Source organism: Vanacampus margaritifer, chromosome 13 (assembly GCF_051991255.1).
Source record: "Vanacampus margaritifer isolate UIUO_Vmar chromosome 13, RoL_Vmar_1.0, whole genome shotgun sequence".
Classification (NCBI taxonomy): Eukaryota; Metazoa; Chordata; class Actinopteri; order Syngnathiformes; family Syngnathidae; genus Vanacampus; species Vanacampus margaritifer.
Window position 1 is genome coordinate 11,519,312 of NC_135444.1, and position 18,229 is coordinate 11,537,540.

The 18,229-nt window shown below is 40.3% G+C and overlaps 2 protein-coding genes across 2 annotated transcripts; both read right to left on the minus strand.

Moving 5' to 3' along the window:
* Positions 1–245: 245 nt before the first annotated feature.
* LOC144062983 (uncharacterized) lies at positions 246–3,842 on the minus strand. Its single transcript, XM_077584838.1, has 2 exons — positions 3,788–3,842; positions 246–3,695 (listed from the first exon to the last, which is right to left on the minus strand). The coding sequence occupies exon 2, from the start codon at positions 3,684–3,686 to the stop codon at positions 1,341–1,343; it is 2,346 nt and encodes a 781-aa protein (XP_077440964.1). The 5' UTR covers positions 3,687–3,695; positions 3,788–3,842; the 3' UTR covers positions 246–1,340.
* Positions 3,843–4,451: 609 nt separating this feature from the next.
* Positions 4,452–15,526, minus strand: LOC144062798 (uncharacterized). The gene is made up of 2 exons (XM_077584516.1): positions 14,083–15,526; positions 4,452–8,192 (listed from the first exon to the last, which is right to left on the minus strand). The coding sequence occupies exons 1-2, from the start codon at positions 15,441–15,443 to the stop codon at positions 6,515–6,517; spliced, it is 3,039 nt and encodes a 1,012-aa protein (XP_077440642.1). The 5' UTR covers positions 15,444–15,526; the 3' UTR covers positions 4,452–6,514.
* Between the last annotated feature and the right edge of the window lie 2,703 nt (positions 15,527–18,229).

Below are 18,229 nucleotides of genomic sequence, written 5' to 3' on the forward strand. Positions count from 1 at the left end.
TTATTTTTTAATATTTTATTTTTACTTTTTTATAATTATTTTTATTTTTATTTTTTTATTTTATTATCATTATTATTATTCATGTTACTTGAAAGAAAATGTATTACAGCGATATCTGAAACAAACCCTATGAAGGCCTCAAGCGTTTTATTAGATAAAAGATAAAGATATGGCGTCAGGCAGTTTCATTTTATCAGGCCAAAAGAAGGTCTTAAGCACAGATCTTTATTCTGCATGTTCAGATGGACCACAACAATAAACACACTAGGAAGACACAACCAAATAGATATCAAGCACAGGAAGACACAACACCAATAGGAGTCTTCCACTTTTACTAGATTATGCACTCAAACGTGGGCGCCACCTTGTGATCTAACTGAATCTCACTGAGATAACGGTCAAAGAACACAACTGAAATAAGAGATTTAAAATGAAGTTATACATGTTTGATGTATTTTCCATCACGGGGTCCAGTGGAGGCAAGACATTTCAGAAAAAGTTGGGGAAACTCTGGTGTAAAGGTACACAGTAAACTTTGTAGAGTAAATTTTCCTCTAAACTGAGTCTATTTGGTCCCACTCTAAACAGAGTAACATTTACACTTGCAGAGAGTACATTTTACTCAAACAATTTTTACTGTGTACGAAAGAATTGGTCAAAAGCCTAGTAGAGTTTTTAGTACATTTTAAAATGTTTTTTTTTAGTACATTTACTAGTTTATTAAAAAAAAAAAATTGGGGGGGGGGGGGGGTTCGTCCCCCGTCAGAGGAGCTGGGTGAAGTGGCTGGGGAGAGGGAAGTCTGGGCTTCTCTGCTAAAGCTGCTGCCCCCGCGACCCGACCCCCGGATAAGCGGAATTGAAGACGGACGGATTTTTTTTTTTTTAAACGACCTTCAGCTTGGGAAACTGCCACTCTGCCACCTGAGCTAGGCCACTCCTACTGTTTGCTAATATCCAGAAGGAGACCAAAAACTATACAATGATTCCAGCTGACACAAACGATATACTAACACACAGTAGGGGCGGCATGGCTAGCGGGGGGTAGACTGGATGTCTCCTAACCTGAAATTGTGAGTTTGTTCCTCAACCCTTGAGTGACTTCTATTTCTTTTTCTAATTCCTTGCAAAATTTAAGTAGAATTTCTGAGTGAAAAATATTTAATATTTTTTTTCATGTGATAGACGTACACAGTAAAAAAAATATTTTGAGTCAAATTTACTCTGAATATTTTATTGTATTTTACTCTGTTCAGAGTGGGACCAAAAAGACTGTTTAGAGTCAAATTTACTACAGAAGACATTAGCTAAAAAATTTTTGTCAGACTTGTAGTCTCTGTCTCCTACACGGGCCTTAAGATGACTTCTTTCCTGTAGGAGAAGTGTGTGAGTTTGATCTTGTGCTGCATCCTCTCCCTGCACTGCATCAGGCGGTAAAGAGACAGGGTGAACTTAGCCAGCACTAACGTGCAGGTTACCTCCACCAGCAGAAGAGTGACGTACGTGAGTGCCTGATATTTGCACTGCAAAGCCGCTTTTGTGTCCTCGTATGATAACAAATCGGGTGACTTCTCCAGGTGTGGCTGTATGGGACAGGTGAAAATGACCGGTTTAGAAAGGGGCGTTGTCCTCTGAGTGGTGGTCAGTTGCGTCGTGGGTATTTTTGTGGTGGTTGCTGATCGCGTAGTTGTGATTGGAATCGTGCTGGTGGTGCTGGGTAATGTGGTTGCTGTTGTTGTTAAAATGGTTGTGGGTGCAGCTGTTGTCATTGTGGTTGTTTGCGGTGTCATAGTGGTGGCTGGTGAGGTTGTAGTTAGGATTGTTGTGGGTGTAGTTGCTGCCAGTGTTAAGGTTGTAGTTTGGATTGTTGTGGGTGTAGTTGCCGCCAGTGTTGAGGTTGTAGTTAGGATTGTTGTGGGTGTAGTTGCTGCCAGTGTTGAGGTTGTAGTTAGAATTGTTGTGGGAGTAGTTGCCGCCAATGTGACAATAGCCGTAGTTGTGGGTGAAGCCGTTTCCGTGGTGGTTGTTTGTGGAGTTGATGACACGGTGGTGGCTGGTGGGGTTGTGATTAAAATGGTTGTCTGTGTGGTTGTTTCTTTTGCACTTGTTGTGACCACCGGCTCTGGCGTCGTAGGGACGGTTAATGCTGGTGTTGTTTGCTGTGTTGTTGCTTTCGTGTCAGTCGTCGTTTCTTCAGCTGCAATTGTAGTCGAAGCCGTTGTAGTCGGCTGTGTAGTAGATAAAGCGGTGGTTGGCCAAGGGGTGGTTGTCGTTGTTGTGAGGGTAGTGGTTAGTTTTAGCGTTGTGAGAGCAGTCGTAGGCAACATGGTGGTTGTGATGGGAAGAGTAGGGCATATAAATTCCTCCTCTCCCAATGACTTGATCTCCTGATCTTTAAGATCTTCTGGATACCAACAGACAACTGGCTTACGAAGAATCGCAGAGTTTGCTTTTATCCAGCGATGGAGATGTATGAGGTTGCAGTCACAATTCCACGGGTTGTCATGGAGATAAACTTTAGTGAGACGCGTTAGGGGTTCAAAAATATCCTGAGGGAGTGTTTCGAGACGGTTGCTGGATAAGTCCAGGGAGCTCAGCGATGGAATCTGTTCAAAAACATCCGAACGCAAGGAATTTATCTTGTTGTTGTGGAGAGTCAAAACGGTGAGTTTGTGAAGTCCTTCAAAGTAGTCGGCTGACAGGGTAGCAAAGTGATTCTTGGATAAATCGAGCTTGGTCAGCCTACTCAAAGGACTGAATATTGCTTTTGGAAGCTCGCTCAGTTCGTTTTGACTGAAGCTTAAATCTGTCATTTTGGTCAGTTCCCCAAAAAGCACAGGCGGAAGGCTTGATAGTTTATTATTGTGCAGGGTCAGTGTTTTGAGATTAGGGAAGCCAACAAAGAATTCCTCTGGTAAATTTGTCAAGAGATTGTCGTACAAGGCAATCTTTATGAGTTTGTCTTTATATGGAAACTGATTCACAGATAACTCTGTTAATTTGTTGCTTTGCAAAGAAATTTCTTTTAAATTTGGTAAATTGTGAAAAATGTCCTCTGGAATGGCAGTCAGTTGATTTTCATAAAGCCGCAGCGTGGCCAGTTTGCTCAGCTTGGAGAACCAGTCGGTTGTCACTGCGGTGAGGCGATTTTTAGCCAGATGGAGTAGCATGAGGTTCTCAAGGCCATCAAAAGTCCCGTCTTCAATAGATGCAATCTCATTTCCATGTAACTGGAGCTCTCTTACCTTTTTAAGACCGTCAAACAATCCTCGCTCCAGATTACGGATCTTGTTCAATTTTAGAATAATTTTTTCCAGATTGCTGAGGCCTGTAAAAACTCCTACAGGCACGGACGTCAGCGGCGTGCTGGAGATCTCAACGAACTTCATGTCGACCACACCTTCAAAAGCTCCTGGCTCAACAACGGAGGTGTTTGTGTTAATGAACTCCACCTTTTCCAAGTGGGGGTTTTCCACAAATGATCCTTTGGGGATTGTATTGATGTTGCTGTCCAAAAAGAAGACTTCGGTCACTCCTGCTCTCAGATCATGTGGGATTTTTGTAGCTGCACTAAAGACAATTTGGTTTTCAGAAGGACAGTCTGTCTCTTTTTCACATGAATGGTCTTGAGTCAGTAAGGAGTCCAACAGTGAAGACAGAATAATAAGAATGACGCGTTGTCTCTGCATGTTTATTTACTAGAACAGAAACAGAGAGAGATTTTGTGACCTGATTAGCTTGTCACAACTAAATGCTGTAAAAGCCGAATACCAAAGGATTCTCTGCCTACCTGATTATTTCCTGTGCCAGGATGTAGCAGAGGGTTGTTACAGCTGGAAGGAAATGCAAACAGACATGGTTTCATAAGTTCTTGTCTATATCAAGGTTGCCAGCCGACCCTCCGGGGCGTGGCCCAACACGTTCATGGGACTGAAGATAAGGGCAGGAATGGAATTTTTTTTTTTTTGAACCACTTACAGCATGGAGCTGCAGCATGGCTCCAAAATAATAAACAACTGTTATTTTGCCAAAATCTATTTACATCTATTTACCACTTGTATTCTGCAATTAATTTCCCACGAAAGATTTCATTTGCATCCAACTATTTATTTATTTATTTATTTTTAATTTACTTTAGAATTTAGCATTTCATTCATAACATTTCATTTAGGATTGTTATGTAATAATAATAATAATAATAATAATAATAATAATAATAATAATAATAATAATAATAATAATAATAATCTCTATGACAATACTTTAATTTTGTGTTTGGTTGTAACTGGATGTTGTACTGTATGGCAACAATATAGTGAACCAAATCAAAAGCACAAAGAAATATTTAATTTTAATATTTAACAGCACACATATACTCGTTATTTATTTCAGGATAATTTTGAGTGTGTGTGTGTGTGGGGGGGGGGGGGGGGGTCTGAAATGATTACGACACGTGAGTTTCTGATATTTTATTCAAACAGTAAGGACTTTTGTATGAGCATGGAAAACATTTGATTAGTAAAGAAGGGGGCAATATAAAATCATTTAAATCAATTTCTTTCCAACAATATCCATTTTCACTTTCAATTACGTAAAATGTGTTAAATAATTATTGTTTAAACGACTTGTCATACATACAGCTTGCTTAACAGAACACATGCGTCATTGTTTCACTTTCATTGCATACCATTCTCCAAACATTTCTTCGAAATGTAAAAAAAAAAAAAAGTCCGTCCCATCTGGGTGTTGTAGTTATTCAGTATCAGCAGCAGATGTCAGTGTCGCAATATTGAACAATCAGAGCTAAATACTGTACAGTTCTAAAACTTGTAAAACCACAAACTTCTGTGACTCTTTACAGGTAAGCTTCTGATGTAATAACACTGTCAACATTTATGTGACTGCGATGTGTTGGCGTTTCATAACTTTTAAGGACTCAGACGTCAAATGTGAAAAGGTGAAGGCTTGTTAGCTCTTAGCTCATGGTCGTCATAGCAGGTATTGTCCTTCCTCTTCATTCATATTTGTATACTGTACTGTATTAAAAGAGTTACTGTGTAAAAGTGTGTCAAAGCCCACAAATGCAGCGGCAAGTTAAAGTTTGGATGCACTTTATCATGCTTTATGGTAGCCCATGTAAGAGGTAACATTAGGCTACTGTACGCCCCCACCAAGAATAAAGTTGATGCAATGACCAGTGACACTTGGCTGAATTGACACTGCATGGTCCAAGTGAAAAAAATTCTTTTCAGATATGCTTTGAATTTGTTCCCAGGGGATTCATAAAATATGATTTAATCGTATCCTGTCCTATCCTACCTTATCTTAATTATGGTATACCGTATAAATATGCTTCAGTAGAGGTGTGTCCATGATAAAAAAAAAAAAGCAAAAATACTTGCCCATGGCAGCCAGTGGACAAATGTGGAGGGTACCCTCAATTTTATCAATAAAGGAAGAATCAACCCAGGCCAAATAAACTGTTTGTAACATTTATTATGTAACATTGGACCCGGCATACTCACAGTTTGGCACCTATAGTTAATAACAATACTATTTTCAAAAGATTTGTTTCAATATTAGTTTTGTTTTGGGGAAGGATCCCCATTTTGTTGTGTAAAATGTTCATTGGAGGTTTTACCCCCCAACAATTGGGTTTGAAAAACATATATTTTTTAAATTTATTTATAATGGGCGTCAATCGAATAGCCGGGGCCCACTTTGTTTTTTGTGTCGTTGTTTACTTGCGTGTTGTCGATGACAGGCGTACACTGAGTTTTACGTGAAATGCCGGGCATTTGTGTATTCCATGTGTTCCGTAAGTGTAAATACCCGTAACTGATCTGTTTCACTCGAAACATACACGGAAATAAAGCAATAAATAAAAATAAAAAAAGGATATTGGCATTAAATTGGATTAAGTCACTTGAGACTTGCAATGTAAAAAGTGCTCTTGTAAGACACAAATGTCAATTTGGCTCTTTGTGGTCTTAAAATCAATTCTTGGATCCAAATTCACAAAGGAAACCTCAGTATAATTTCCTTTGTTTGTTTAAAGTTTCTTAAAACTTGATTTTCACTGCATGGTTCAAGTGATTCAGATTGTTTTTTCCTCCCATGAAGTTTGGAAGCACAAAAAGGCACACTCCTTCACCATCGGTTTTTCATTTGATTATTTTTATATTATGTCGTAAATGTCATTTTCACATACTGTACTTTACCATATTTATGACCTTACTATAGTGTGTTAGTGTAGGTTATTTAATTACATTACTAAATACACCAAAAATTTGGGTTATGTCACTGCGGTAGGTACGAGAACTCCATTGTAAACCGACCCCTGTAATGTGTTTTTGTGCATTTTGGATGTGTGTACATGCGGGTTGTTGGATCAAATGTAAACACTGATACTGGATATGAGTCACTGGAACATATATATATTTATAATTGCATATAAGCCTTAAATCAGTGCACTTTAACCTTCAGTGTAAATCCAGCCTATTTTGAGCGGTTTCATTTACAGCACAGAGTTCCTGCTCCTGTGGCTTATGCGTCCCCGTCCTTTCTTGTTCCTCCTCCAGAATAGACAGCCAATGATGGTGGCACTTATAATGAGTGTAGCAAAGACTGTGATGACAATGAGGACGATAGAAGTATGGTTAAGAACGTGACCCTCTTCCTGCTGTCCGCCGCTTGTGACTTCATAGTGTGAGGAAGATGTTGTTGTGACAGCAGGTGAAGAAGTACTTCTTTTCATGGGTGGGGTGTTTGGTGTCTCCTGCGTGGAACTCCGCTGCTCCAAGTCCTCATCTGTCAGCCCAGTAATCATCTCCCCATTCAGATTGAAGGGGGTTTCACACAGCACTAGTGTTTGGTTGGTTTTGGATGGGTGATTTCTCAGCCACTTGCGTAGAGGCAGAATGTCCTTGTCACACCTCCAGGGGTTCTGCTGAAGAAGTATCTCTTCTGCCACAGAAATGGCATCTAGATCTTGCTGTAGCAGGTTTGCAAGAGAGTTATTTCTCAGATCAATCTGCCCCAAGTGACTCAGGCCTCGGAGAAAACCGGCAGGCAGATGATTGATAAAATTGTGCTCCAAAGAAATGTTTACCAGGCTGGAGAGACCTTGGAATGTCCCGGCTTGCAATGCTTTCAGCAGATTGGTGTGAAGCGATATTTCGCCGAGTTGTTCCAACCCTCGAAAGGCTCCGGGAGATACATGGCTAATCCGGTTGTGACTGAGCACCAGGAGTCGCAGCTCAGTGAGATTTTTAAAGGTGTCATCCTCTATACGACTCAGTTTGTTGTCGTACAGCCACAAGTCTTGCAGGGCCACGGGACCGAACACTCCTGGACCAAAGCTTTCCAGCTGGTTTTCATACAATGAGATCTGGGCTAGCAGGGGAAGGTGCAAGAAGAGTCCCGGTTGAAGAGTCCTCAGTTGGTTGTTGGAGAGGAACAGCTTTGTCAGTTTTGGAGTCTTTGAGAACAAGTCATGTTGGAGATGAGTAATACGATTGTCCTGTAGAGAAAGTTCCTCCAGATTTCCCAGGTCATCAAAACTTCCACTGGGTATTTCTTCAATCACATTTTTATTAAGTCGAAGATATTTCAGCTTAGAAAGCCCTTTGAATGTCCCACTAGGTAACTGGCTGATTTCATTTCTTGCAAGCAACAGGTACTCCAGCTCAGTAAGGGGGTGAAAAGTCTCCATGGGTATTGAGGTCAGTTGATTCTGAATGAGATCAAGAGCAGTGAGAGCTTTGATCGGAGAGAACCATTTTGGACGGAGTGCCATAAGTTTGTTTCTATTTAGATTGAGAGTCTGAAGTTTCTGAAGGTTTTGGAACAAGGCCTCTGGTAGATCTTGCAATTCTGTTTCAGTAATTCTTAAAACCTTTATGTTGACAGGGGAATCAAATGTGCCAGGTTGAATTTCCCTCAAAGCAGTGCCATTGATAGCAATCCATATTGCATTCGTTAGAGAAGAAAGATCCTCTGCTTTCAAAGAATAAATGTCGCATTTGGTGAGATAGAGGCCAGTTGTAGATGATGGCAGTAGAGGAACATTTGAGATGCCAGTGCATAGCAGTTCTTCTCCATTACATTGGCATCCATCCGGACACGCCCAAACAGCGACGGTGGAGCAGAGAAATAGAATCACATCAACGATGAGATGATGGTCCATTTTGTCCCTAGAAAAAGACAAATGTTGGATTAGCTGTATTTTTTTTCATTTCAATGAACCTGTCAAGCAATGTTTCACTACATATTTTTACATTAACCCTGGAGAACCCAAGAACCCTTTGCTTCTTTGGAAAATTATGAATTATACATTAAATGACTGCTATAAATTCACTGAACATCAAAATATATGTTTTTTCAATGTTTTTTTCAATTTATTCCCTAATTTAGGATTAGGGCGAAATTTGACCCTTTGGGATTTAGGGGTATCATTTCGAAAAATCTGAATAAGAAAAACTGTCTGTAAACTATTTAGAATTTAAGAAAATAATCAATCAAATACACAGCTACATTGAACAATACAATTTTTTTTGTTTTATTTGTTGCATTTTAGCCATCTTGTCACCACCACTCTGGCTCATGTAAGTGCAATATTCATCCACTAGATGTCCCCATGCAGGGGTCAGAAGTGGCACTCTGGACTTTTGAAGTTAAATTTGTAAGAAAAAAAAAAAAAAAAGGTCTTTGTTATTTGAGTAGCAGAATTTATAGGGGCCAAATTTGACCCCGTGGGTTCTCCAGGGTTAACATTATTTTTGTATTTCGATCCATTGTTGATTTAATTGGGTCCTCTATTCTGGTGGTAATGAATAGCTCCTGGACCCCCAACAGCTCCTCTTTATGACAAAGCTGGTGCTCGGAATGAGGACATTCCCATTGTTTGATGCTGAGCTCAGACTACATGAATCAAACCCAATTTTGAACCGACGGCTGCGTCACAAACCTTCACTGTCATGGTTACGTCGTAACCCCGAGTAGCGTGGCATAATCAAAGATTGATCGTCTGGATGCTTAAAGACCATGACACAGAGTGTCTGGTGTGTCTTCTTTTTTTTTTTTTTGCCTCCCTGACGACCTGCGCCGCCCACCCATACGGGGGAGGGCTCAGCCTAGCCCATGTGAAAATGTGTGACCCTGATGGTCTTAACTGGTTTTAAGCGGCCAAGTGTGCCAAAGTGCAGATAGATAGGAAGGCGCAAAGCCAGGACAGGTCACAGCGACACAACAGCTCAGCTCAAGTCACTTATCTAATCATTAAGAGGCCTAATCTAACAATGTCGGACGTGCTCTTTGTTGTGATGATTGGGCAGAAATGGTTGGTGTCAGACTTATAGTGTGGACACTCGCCCAGTCCAAGACACGAAACAAATTCGCCTGGTCTGAACAGCAGAAAAGTTATGTAATTTGATTTTGGCAAAAACAAGTTAACAATGATAGTCTCTTCAATTAGGGGGTTTGGACACTTTTGCATCAGAACTGTCAAAAATGATAGTTTTAGTCAGTAGTTTTTGGAATTGTTCTAAAAAAATGCCTGTCGTTATAATTTTTGTGAACATGACCATAAAATGACAAGCAAATCATTGGCCGGGACTTGTTGTTTTGTTGTTGTTCACAGTGACCATTTTCATCATCTAAATCAATTTCATGTAATGAGTCTCACAATTGTCATGTATTTGTGGTGGGACAATCACAAGATATCAATGACTCTCATGGTAAAGGAATGATATGACAACATCAAATAATGACTCAGTGTTAGACTGTGATTCCCATCCCAAGCTACTAAATGCAGAGTATTATTTTTTTAATCTTTTTGGTGATAACTTTTGGTTTTCACAACGATGAGTAACTCCCCCAGGAAATTAAACAATGTATTTCCCCTGACCAGTGCATTGTCCAAGTACAGTTTCCTGTTTTTTTCTTTTGAGCGGAAGACGGGTGATATGTGACACAACCAGAGTATCTCCTCTCAAACAGCTACATGCCATTGGACAAAAAAGTTCCGCATTTGTTCACATTGCAACTCTCCTGCATGGGTGTGGGTGCGACAGCCTGCAATGAAGCGTGTGCCAAATGTGGCTGAAGCATTTTCGACTTCATCATGAAGCACTTTGATTTTCTTTTTCTCGTCTGTCTTAGTTGAAGAACAACAGCACTACTTTTAAGCAGAATTGAGAGACTGTATGTACTGTGAAGTTATGTAACAGAAAAACTAACTCATTGATCAGTTTGTAATCAGTACTGTATCATCGCACAACTCTTGGCAAGTACAGTAAGCTGCACAAATCTAAATCACGCACACTCAACGACTCACAACATTCACATTTCTTACCTTGAATAGTGGCAGACGATTGAAAACACAGAGGGAGTTGGTGTTCTCTATTATGTCTTCCTCTGAAGCTTGTGAAATTCAGTGATGAAAATTTCACACCATCACATGTTCCCGGTCATCATCCTCACACGGATCCCTTCGTGCCACAGTTTTTTGTCCGCTCATGAAATCTGTAGCTTGTGGCCCTCATCATCATCGTCCCAGTTTTCTAACGGTCCTCAGTGCATCTGCCTCAGGTTTTTGTCAAATGAGGGCAATTGGGTAAAGGGGGAAGCCCCTCCCTCTCTGGCGTCAGAACTAGTCTGAATTCATACTGGACTCGTGAGATCTTGGAGGATGCATGTGTTTGCAATTACTGTAGGTTTGCAACAACTGCATGTGTGATTGTTTTTTTCTCTCTAGGAAACAGATGCTGTATCGAGATTGAGGTTATGATAAGAGGAAGTGTTTATTGTTTTGAAAGAAATTGTTGTGCGTATTGGATTGTTATCTCATGCCTTTTATTATTGATGCTCTGCCCAGATGCTATACATTTCAATGCAAGGAAATGCCTATTGTATATATATCGTGTGGCTAAATGGGACTCAAACAGCTCATTCCTAACGTTGCAATTCCTAACGTTCTTGGTTGCAATGTCAAAATTAACAGACCGCAGTAAATCCACAAGGGAGGCTGGACAGCATGTTTGAACCTAAACAAACTCCTTTGCCACAAAATACAGATAGTGAGGGTGGAACCACAGTAACGTACAGACCCATATCAGTAAACACACAACATGTAGTGTATAGGAAAATGTTGCTGCAGTTACCATATATGTTATAAAATGTAAAAAAAAAAAAAAGGTCATAATAATAATAATAATCCATTTGCAAAACTTGTGTCCTATTTTCACATTAATTTTACACTTCATGATACTTTATACTCTGAAAGTGTATTAGGGCCACACTGAAAATAAGTACAATAATAATAATACAATAGTGCAACTGGAATAAAAGTTCATTTTTAATCGAAAAAAATCTTATGACTTGGGAAAACGCCTTTAATTTAAATAATGATTCCTTGTATTGTTTTTTATATCACCCCACTATCCCACTGGACAGCATACGACCAATATGTGTATGTGCAAATATGAAAACATAAACTAAAACTAATTACTTATTCTCAATTTAAATTCTTCATCTTCAAAGTCATTAACACAAAGTTATATAGGTATTTCTTGAAAAATGATTGTCGCTAAAAGGTATAAATGTCTATTTTAATGTTGAAACCTCAGTTGCTGGACACGCTACAGCAGTGGTCCTCAACCCTGATCCTCAGGGACCGGTATCCAGCCTGTTTTCCATGTCTCCCACAGCCAACACAGGTGGAGATCGTTATCAGCCTCCTCCAGAGATGGCTGATTAGCTGATGATATGAATCACCTGTGTTGGCTGTGGGAGGCATGGAAAACAGGCTGGATACAGGTCCTCGAGGACCAGGGTTGAGGACCACTGCGTTACAGGACAACTTCAATGTGACACTCCCAAGGCGTATAATTATGATTTTTTTTTATCCTAACCGTGATTGTTGTGAAATCATTGTACCCTTGTCAAAATTCAACTTTCATCCCATGAGTCACTGCTTTTTTGCAATCTTTCCGCTTGTTTTCGACTGCACCATTTCCTCTGCCGCGTGAGTGTGTGTGTTGTGGGAGCTGGTTCATACCTCCTGTTGTGTGAAGGCAGCCTACTGGAAATTTCTAATCACTTTGTTGTCATGGCAATGAACTTGGGAGCAGCTGACTAATTCATCCTCCTATTGTTTGCGGTTTCTTTTAAAGTTATGGAATTTGTGGCATCTGTAGTCATTATGTAAAAGATTAAATCCTTTTGAAAGCTTCAAAGACCATTTACAAAAATGTATACCGTAAATTATTATGCCAGTGGTAGTTGTCCTGACTGTAGTTTTGACACGCAAACCATTTTGATCTCATACTGCTGCTCCACCTGCTACTCTTTGGGAAAACAGTCATTTTTCTCATCAGAAATTGCCAAAAAGAGATGGCCCTTTAGCTTCATGCTTGCCTGACTGTTTTAGTCTCTATATTGGGAAATATCCGCTCTCTGTCCTTCTCAAAGAGGAAGTGTGATAGTCCTATCATGGCCAGAAGCATGCTGGAAAACTTTCAACTATGAACATTTTTCATGCAACTATTAAACACACACCCATAAGGTAACTAATAATACTTTTGTTAAAGTGGAATTCAACCGTAAACATTTCTTGACAATAATATGTTATATGGGACCTCACTAGTCTAAACATGACATTCTGATTAATATTACATTTGTGGAATATGAGTCATGAAGCAAAATCCAGCCGTTTTTATCCATCTTAGGGGGCGGCCATTTTCCTGTTTTCTGAAGCTGCGCTGTGATTGGTTGTTACCTGAGACTTGAGCAACATTGATGTCATCTTCAGTTAACAGCAAGTGGCAAAATGCCCCCCCTCCCCCCAGATTGATAAAAATGGCTGCTGCTTAACTCATATTTCAACGCAATGTTAACCAGAATGCCATATTTAGCCTGGGGCTGCATAGAACATATTATTGTCAAAAACAAAACAAAATGGGGTTGACTTCCCCTTTAAGATCCATAGAGTTGAACCTACATATATAACTTCCATCCATCCATCCATTTTCTTGGCCGCTTTTTCCTCACAAGGGTCGCGGGGGTGCTGGAGCCTATCCCAGCTGGCTTCGGGCAGTAGGCAGGGTACACCCTGAACTGGTTGCCAGCCAATCGCAGGGCACACAGAGACGAACAACCACACTCACATTCACACCTAGGGACAATTTGGAGTGTTCAATTAACCTGCCATGCATGTTTTTGGAATGTGGGAGGAAACCGGAGTACCCGGTGAAAACCCACGCAAGCACGGGGAGAACATGCAAACTCCACCCAGGAAGGCCGAAGCCCGGACTCGATCTCACGTCCTCTGCACTGGGAGGCGGACGTGCTAACCAGTCAGCCACCGTGCTGCCCCATATATAACTTATTATACTCAATTGAATATTGATGAGTGTTCATTTTGGCCAATGTAAAAGTTAAAGGACAGAGAGAAATATTGTTATTGCAAAGAATAATACATATTCCTTCTAAAATTGTTCTTATTCAGAAGTGTAATAAAAACATAAAAGACTTCAAATGAAATATTAAACCAGCCATTTAATCTGTTTTACAAGAGTTAAATTACATACAAATGTGAGGCTTTACATACATGGAAAAATGTGCACATGCATTATTGGGTATAACTTTTACGTTGCAGTATTGTACTAAAAGAACAAGGTGTGATCAAGTATATTGAATTAAGGAATCATTTTCTCTTAAAGGGGAAGTCAACCCAAACTTTTTCTTTACAATATGTTCTATGCAGCCCCACTCGTCTAAACATGGTGTTGTGATTATTATTGTCTTGTGGAATATGAATAAAGCAGCAAACAGGTGAGCAGTGATTGGTCGTATACCTGAGCCGTCAGCAACTGCAATGTCATTTCCAGTCGACATCCTATGGCAAAATGGCTACCCCCTTGGGATGGATAAAAACGAGTGTATTTTGCTGCTTAAATCTTCTACAAGAGCAATGTGAGAGCTGTGTTTAGATTAGTGGGGGGCACATACAGCATATAAAGATTTTTTTTTAGGTTGACTTTCCCTTTAACAATCTTAAGACCTGAAAAATATATTACTACTTAAAAATGTACAAATTGTGCCTTTATCTCCTCCACCCTGTTGCTCAGAAGATGCATACCACAGATGGCACACAGGATGAGGAACACGCCAGTGGCCACAAGAAAGATGTGAGAAAACATTAGGAAGCCTGCCAAGACTGTGTTAGAGGGCAAAAACCACACATACACCCAACCACTGTGATAGTTGTGGTGGACGAAGTCGACTCCCTGTTCGATGACAAGAATGTCATCAAAATGCAGTGAGGAAGTCTCGTCTGGTTTGACACTGGGTTGGTGTTGGTGTGAGGAAGCTGCTTCGGGAGTTGTCTTCGTTGACGCTTGAGTTGCTTCGTGCGTCAGAGTGCAACTTGGAGTGACTGTTGTAACATTGCAATTGTTCAGCTCCTCATCATGTAGAGAGTCAAGGGTGCGTAGTATTTGGTACTCCGGACTGTGACACATCACATCTTCGCCGTCAAGAACCGCATGCTTGTTGTGCTTAATCCATCTTGCAAAACCTCTGATGCTGCAGGTACAGTCCCACGGGTTGTCACTCAAAGCAACCTTCAGAAACGTATTGGACTTGAAAATATCTTCTGGAAGGTTTTGGAGCTGGTTGGTCTTCAAATCCAGCATCGTGAGTTGTCCAAGTTCCTGAAATATGTTTTTGGGTAGATTCTTGAGGGTGTTGTTATTGAGAAGTAATATGTCCAGTTTGCTTAATCTGGAAAAGTGTTGCGGATGCAGATGCTGGAAGTTGTTGGATTTCAGTGAGAGTTTGTGCAGATTAGGAAGGCAGCAAAACAGATCTGGAGGCAACTCGCTGAGCCTGTCGTTAAAATGGAGGTTTAGGGCCTGCAGCCCAGACATGTTGGCAAAAAGATTTCCAGGGACTGTGATGAGGTTTGTGGCATACAGGTAAAATTCTAACATCTCAGGCATGTGTCCCATTAAATCATCTGGTAGCGATAAGAGTGGGTTTTTGTAAAGAGTCAGTTTAGACAGCTTGGGCATGTTGTAAAAGCTCCGCTCGGGGACGGATTGCAGTTGATTTGACGACAAGGTGAGATTCTTCAAGTTCCTCAGTGACCAGAACACCCTCGGAGGAATTGCGGCTATCTTGTTGGAGAAGATTTGTAGATACTCAAGGTTCACTAGTCCGTCAAACATCCCAGCTTCTAACCTCTCTAAGTGGTTTTTATGAATGTTGAGCGTTTTAAGTTTCCTCAAGGAGCGAAAGGTCATAGGTGAAAGTGCTTTCAAGTCGTTATTGCCAAGATTCAGGCTCTCAAGTTTCACCAGTCCCCTGAAAGCCCCTGAAGGAACACCGGACAATTTGTTGTAACTCAAATCCAGATCCTGCAAAGCAACAAGTCCTTCAAACATGTCAGGATCAATGCTCTCCAGTTGATTCTTATTTAAATAGAGTTCCTCCAGGGCGGCGAGCGGGCTAAAAACTCTCGCGTCGAGTGCAGAAATATCATTGGATGACAGCTGGAGAGACCTGAGCTGCGGAGCGGCGTGGAAAGCCTGTGGATGGACAGTATGGAGGTGACTAAAAATGAGACTAAAACGCGTCATCAGCTCCTTTTTCTCCAGGCTGCGCTCACTTATGACGTGCATGTTTGTGCCGATCAGATACAGCGTATACGTGTGAACCGGCAGTTGTTGCGGCGTATCGGTGAGGGTCTCGCCGGTACACTTGACTTCGCCGTTGGGAAAGCACTTGCAGACGCTGGGGCAAGCTGCGTTGCAGGTGAAGGAGGTCAGCATGGAGAAGACTAGTATCCGCACCAATTCTGCACAAAAACGTGTTAATCCATTTATGATAGTGTTTTATAGCTGCATGTGAGTTTTCGCTAGATTTGTGAACATTAGCTAAATATAAACGCAATTACATTTGCGTCTAGTCAAGAAGGGCAACCGTTTTAGATTTTAGTTGTTTGTTTCAAATAACAAATATACTGTAAATATTAAATATTTTACTGACCTGTTAAAGAAGAATCCATCTTTTCCAGTGTAAGTGTGTGACTAGTTAGTCCAAACTGATCAAGACAACTACTGCAGTGCCTGTTTAAAATTCAGCAAAATAAGAAGTCCTTTCCGCAATGTGTTGCCACTGATAACCAGTAAAGAGTGGCACATAGGGATGCTGGATCATTTCCTTGTCCTTATATTGACTGATATTTTGTGACACGACACAAAGTAACTTATTGTGGGTAGTTATCTGGCTTGACATATTACCAACAGTGGTCTGTTGGACTGCTACTGCAAGTAATATGGGCCATATTAGTACTGCGGTGTGTTATGTAAGAATAACTGTGGCCCCTCCCTGGCCAACTAGTACCAGGCAGTGATGACATGTGTGCTCACTCATGGCTTCTTCCAGATCCAGAAGGGTTTATTTGAGACTCCCGTGTTTTTATTAATCGTTCCGCTTCTTCCCCCTCAAATATGCTACCTTGCCACCTGATGTGACTTAAAACTGTTTAGCTTTCTTACAGGACTTGTCTATGTCCATGTGTATACTGGCTCTAAGTTTAACTTTATTTTTTGATAGCGTATTTCATATACAAATCATTCAAAATGCTTAACTTAGAAATAAAATAAAACCTAAACAATAAGATTGTAGCCAAACAATCTATTAGTAGTCCAAAACAATGGCTATATACTGTTTATACAGTAGCACCTGTTATACAGAACTGATTGATATGCATAGCTGATGATCAATTAAATTTCCCCACTTTCCGCCTCTCTTTATTATTGGAGCAAAATACAAAAGGGTTCCATCCCTTTTCACTGGTGATAAGTTCCAAGTGAATTTCAGTAAAGTAGAGGTTGATTTTATTTTATTTTTATTACCGGTATATTATTTATTTATTTATTACATTTTGGAGGGGATTTACACCTCTATTAAGGCATTACATTCCCCCCCCGCCATCACCACCATCCCTCCCTCCACCCACACACGGTTACCACCTCTTCTACCCATTTAAAGCGACAGTGAGTAAAATTTAGTGCCATCTAGTGGTAAACAGTACTTTATTTATATTTTTGTTTTTCCATCTTATTAGGCCCTCAAAGCGCTTTACATTTTGACTACTCAATCACTTACTGATGACGCGGCATCAGGAGAGGATACTTCGACATGGCCACAATGGCCTGGGATCGAACCCAGGACCTCAGGGTTGTGAAACTACCACTCTACCATTGTTGATGGTGCCACGCCTAGTGGTAAACTAATAATTCTTTCATTTTAAAAACCTACTATTAATTTCAAATTCTTTATCTTAAAGGGTAAGTCAATCCAAACATTCTCTTAAACAATAACATGTTTTTTGTGCTCCCACGAGTCTATAGCATTCTGATTAATAATGTGTTTGTGGAAAATGAGTTAAGCAGCAAAATCCACTTACTGTCGGCTGAAAATAACATCACAGTTGCTCAGGGCTCAGGTAACGACCAATCACGGCTCACCTCTTTTTCTGAGCTGAGCCGTGATTGGGTGTTTAGACTATAGTGGGGCTGCATATAACATTGTAAAGAAAATTTGGGGGTTGAGTTAACCTTTAAAATGGCTTACCTTTACCAGAAACTGAGTCACAAATAAATATCTGCGTACATTCCTGTACATTCACTAGCACTTAAATCATTTTCATAATGACCATTTTAATACTGAGTCACAAAACGTGAAGATACATTTCTTTTTTGCTGCACAATTAATATATTCTCCACTTATTTGTGAGGAGAAAACATACACTAGTACATTCTACTGGCATCCTATATTACGGTATTTACTTTGAATTGAGGCACCAAAAATGGATCCTTGCCCTAAAAATACATCTCAATATATTACCTGTATGTGCTGTACTGTGTTTATCAGCACATCTGCTTTTAAAATGTAAATACCTAGATTCTGATAGGACAAACAGTTGATTTGAAAATATACATATGGTCTACAGATTTATTTATTTTTTTCTCATTGTTTGGGTCACATTCAGTCTGCTTTTGCTGAGCCGTCCACTGTTCACTGTGGTGTGTGTGTGTGAGATTCAGGTCTTTTCACAGCAGCCCTCCCATTATTCTGGGTAAGCCCAATGACTCAGCTATGTCACGCTCCTCTAAAACTTCACTGCACATGAATTCACCTGTCACTGCACAACATGTCGGAT

Excerpts from the sequence above, each read along its gene's own strand:
- LOC144062983 (XM_077584838.1), bottom strand. The coding sequence starts at position 3,686 with ATGCAGAGACAACGCGTCATTCTTATTATTCTGTCTTCACTGTTGGAC.
- LOC144062798 (XM_077584516.1), bottom strand. The coding sequence starts at position 15,443 with ATGTTTGAAGGACTTGTTGCTTTGCAGGATCTGGATTTGAGTTACAAC. Across the intron at positions 8,193-14,082 it reads AAGGCACAATTTGTACATTT|GGACAAAATGGACCATCATC; the intron begins TTAAGTAGTAAT and ends GTCTTTTTCTAG.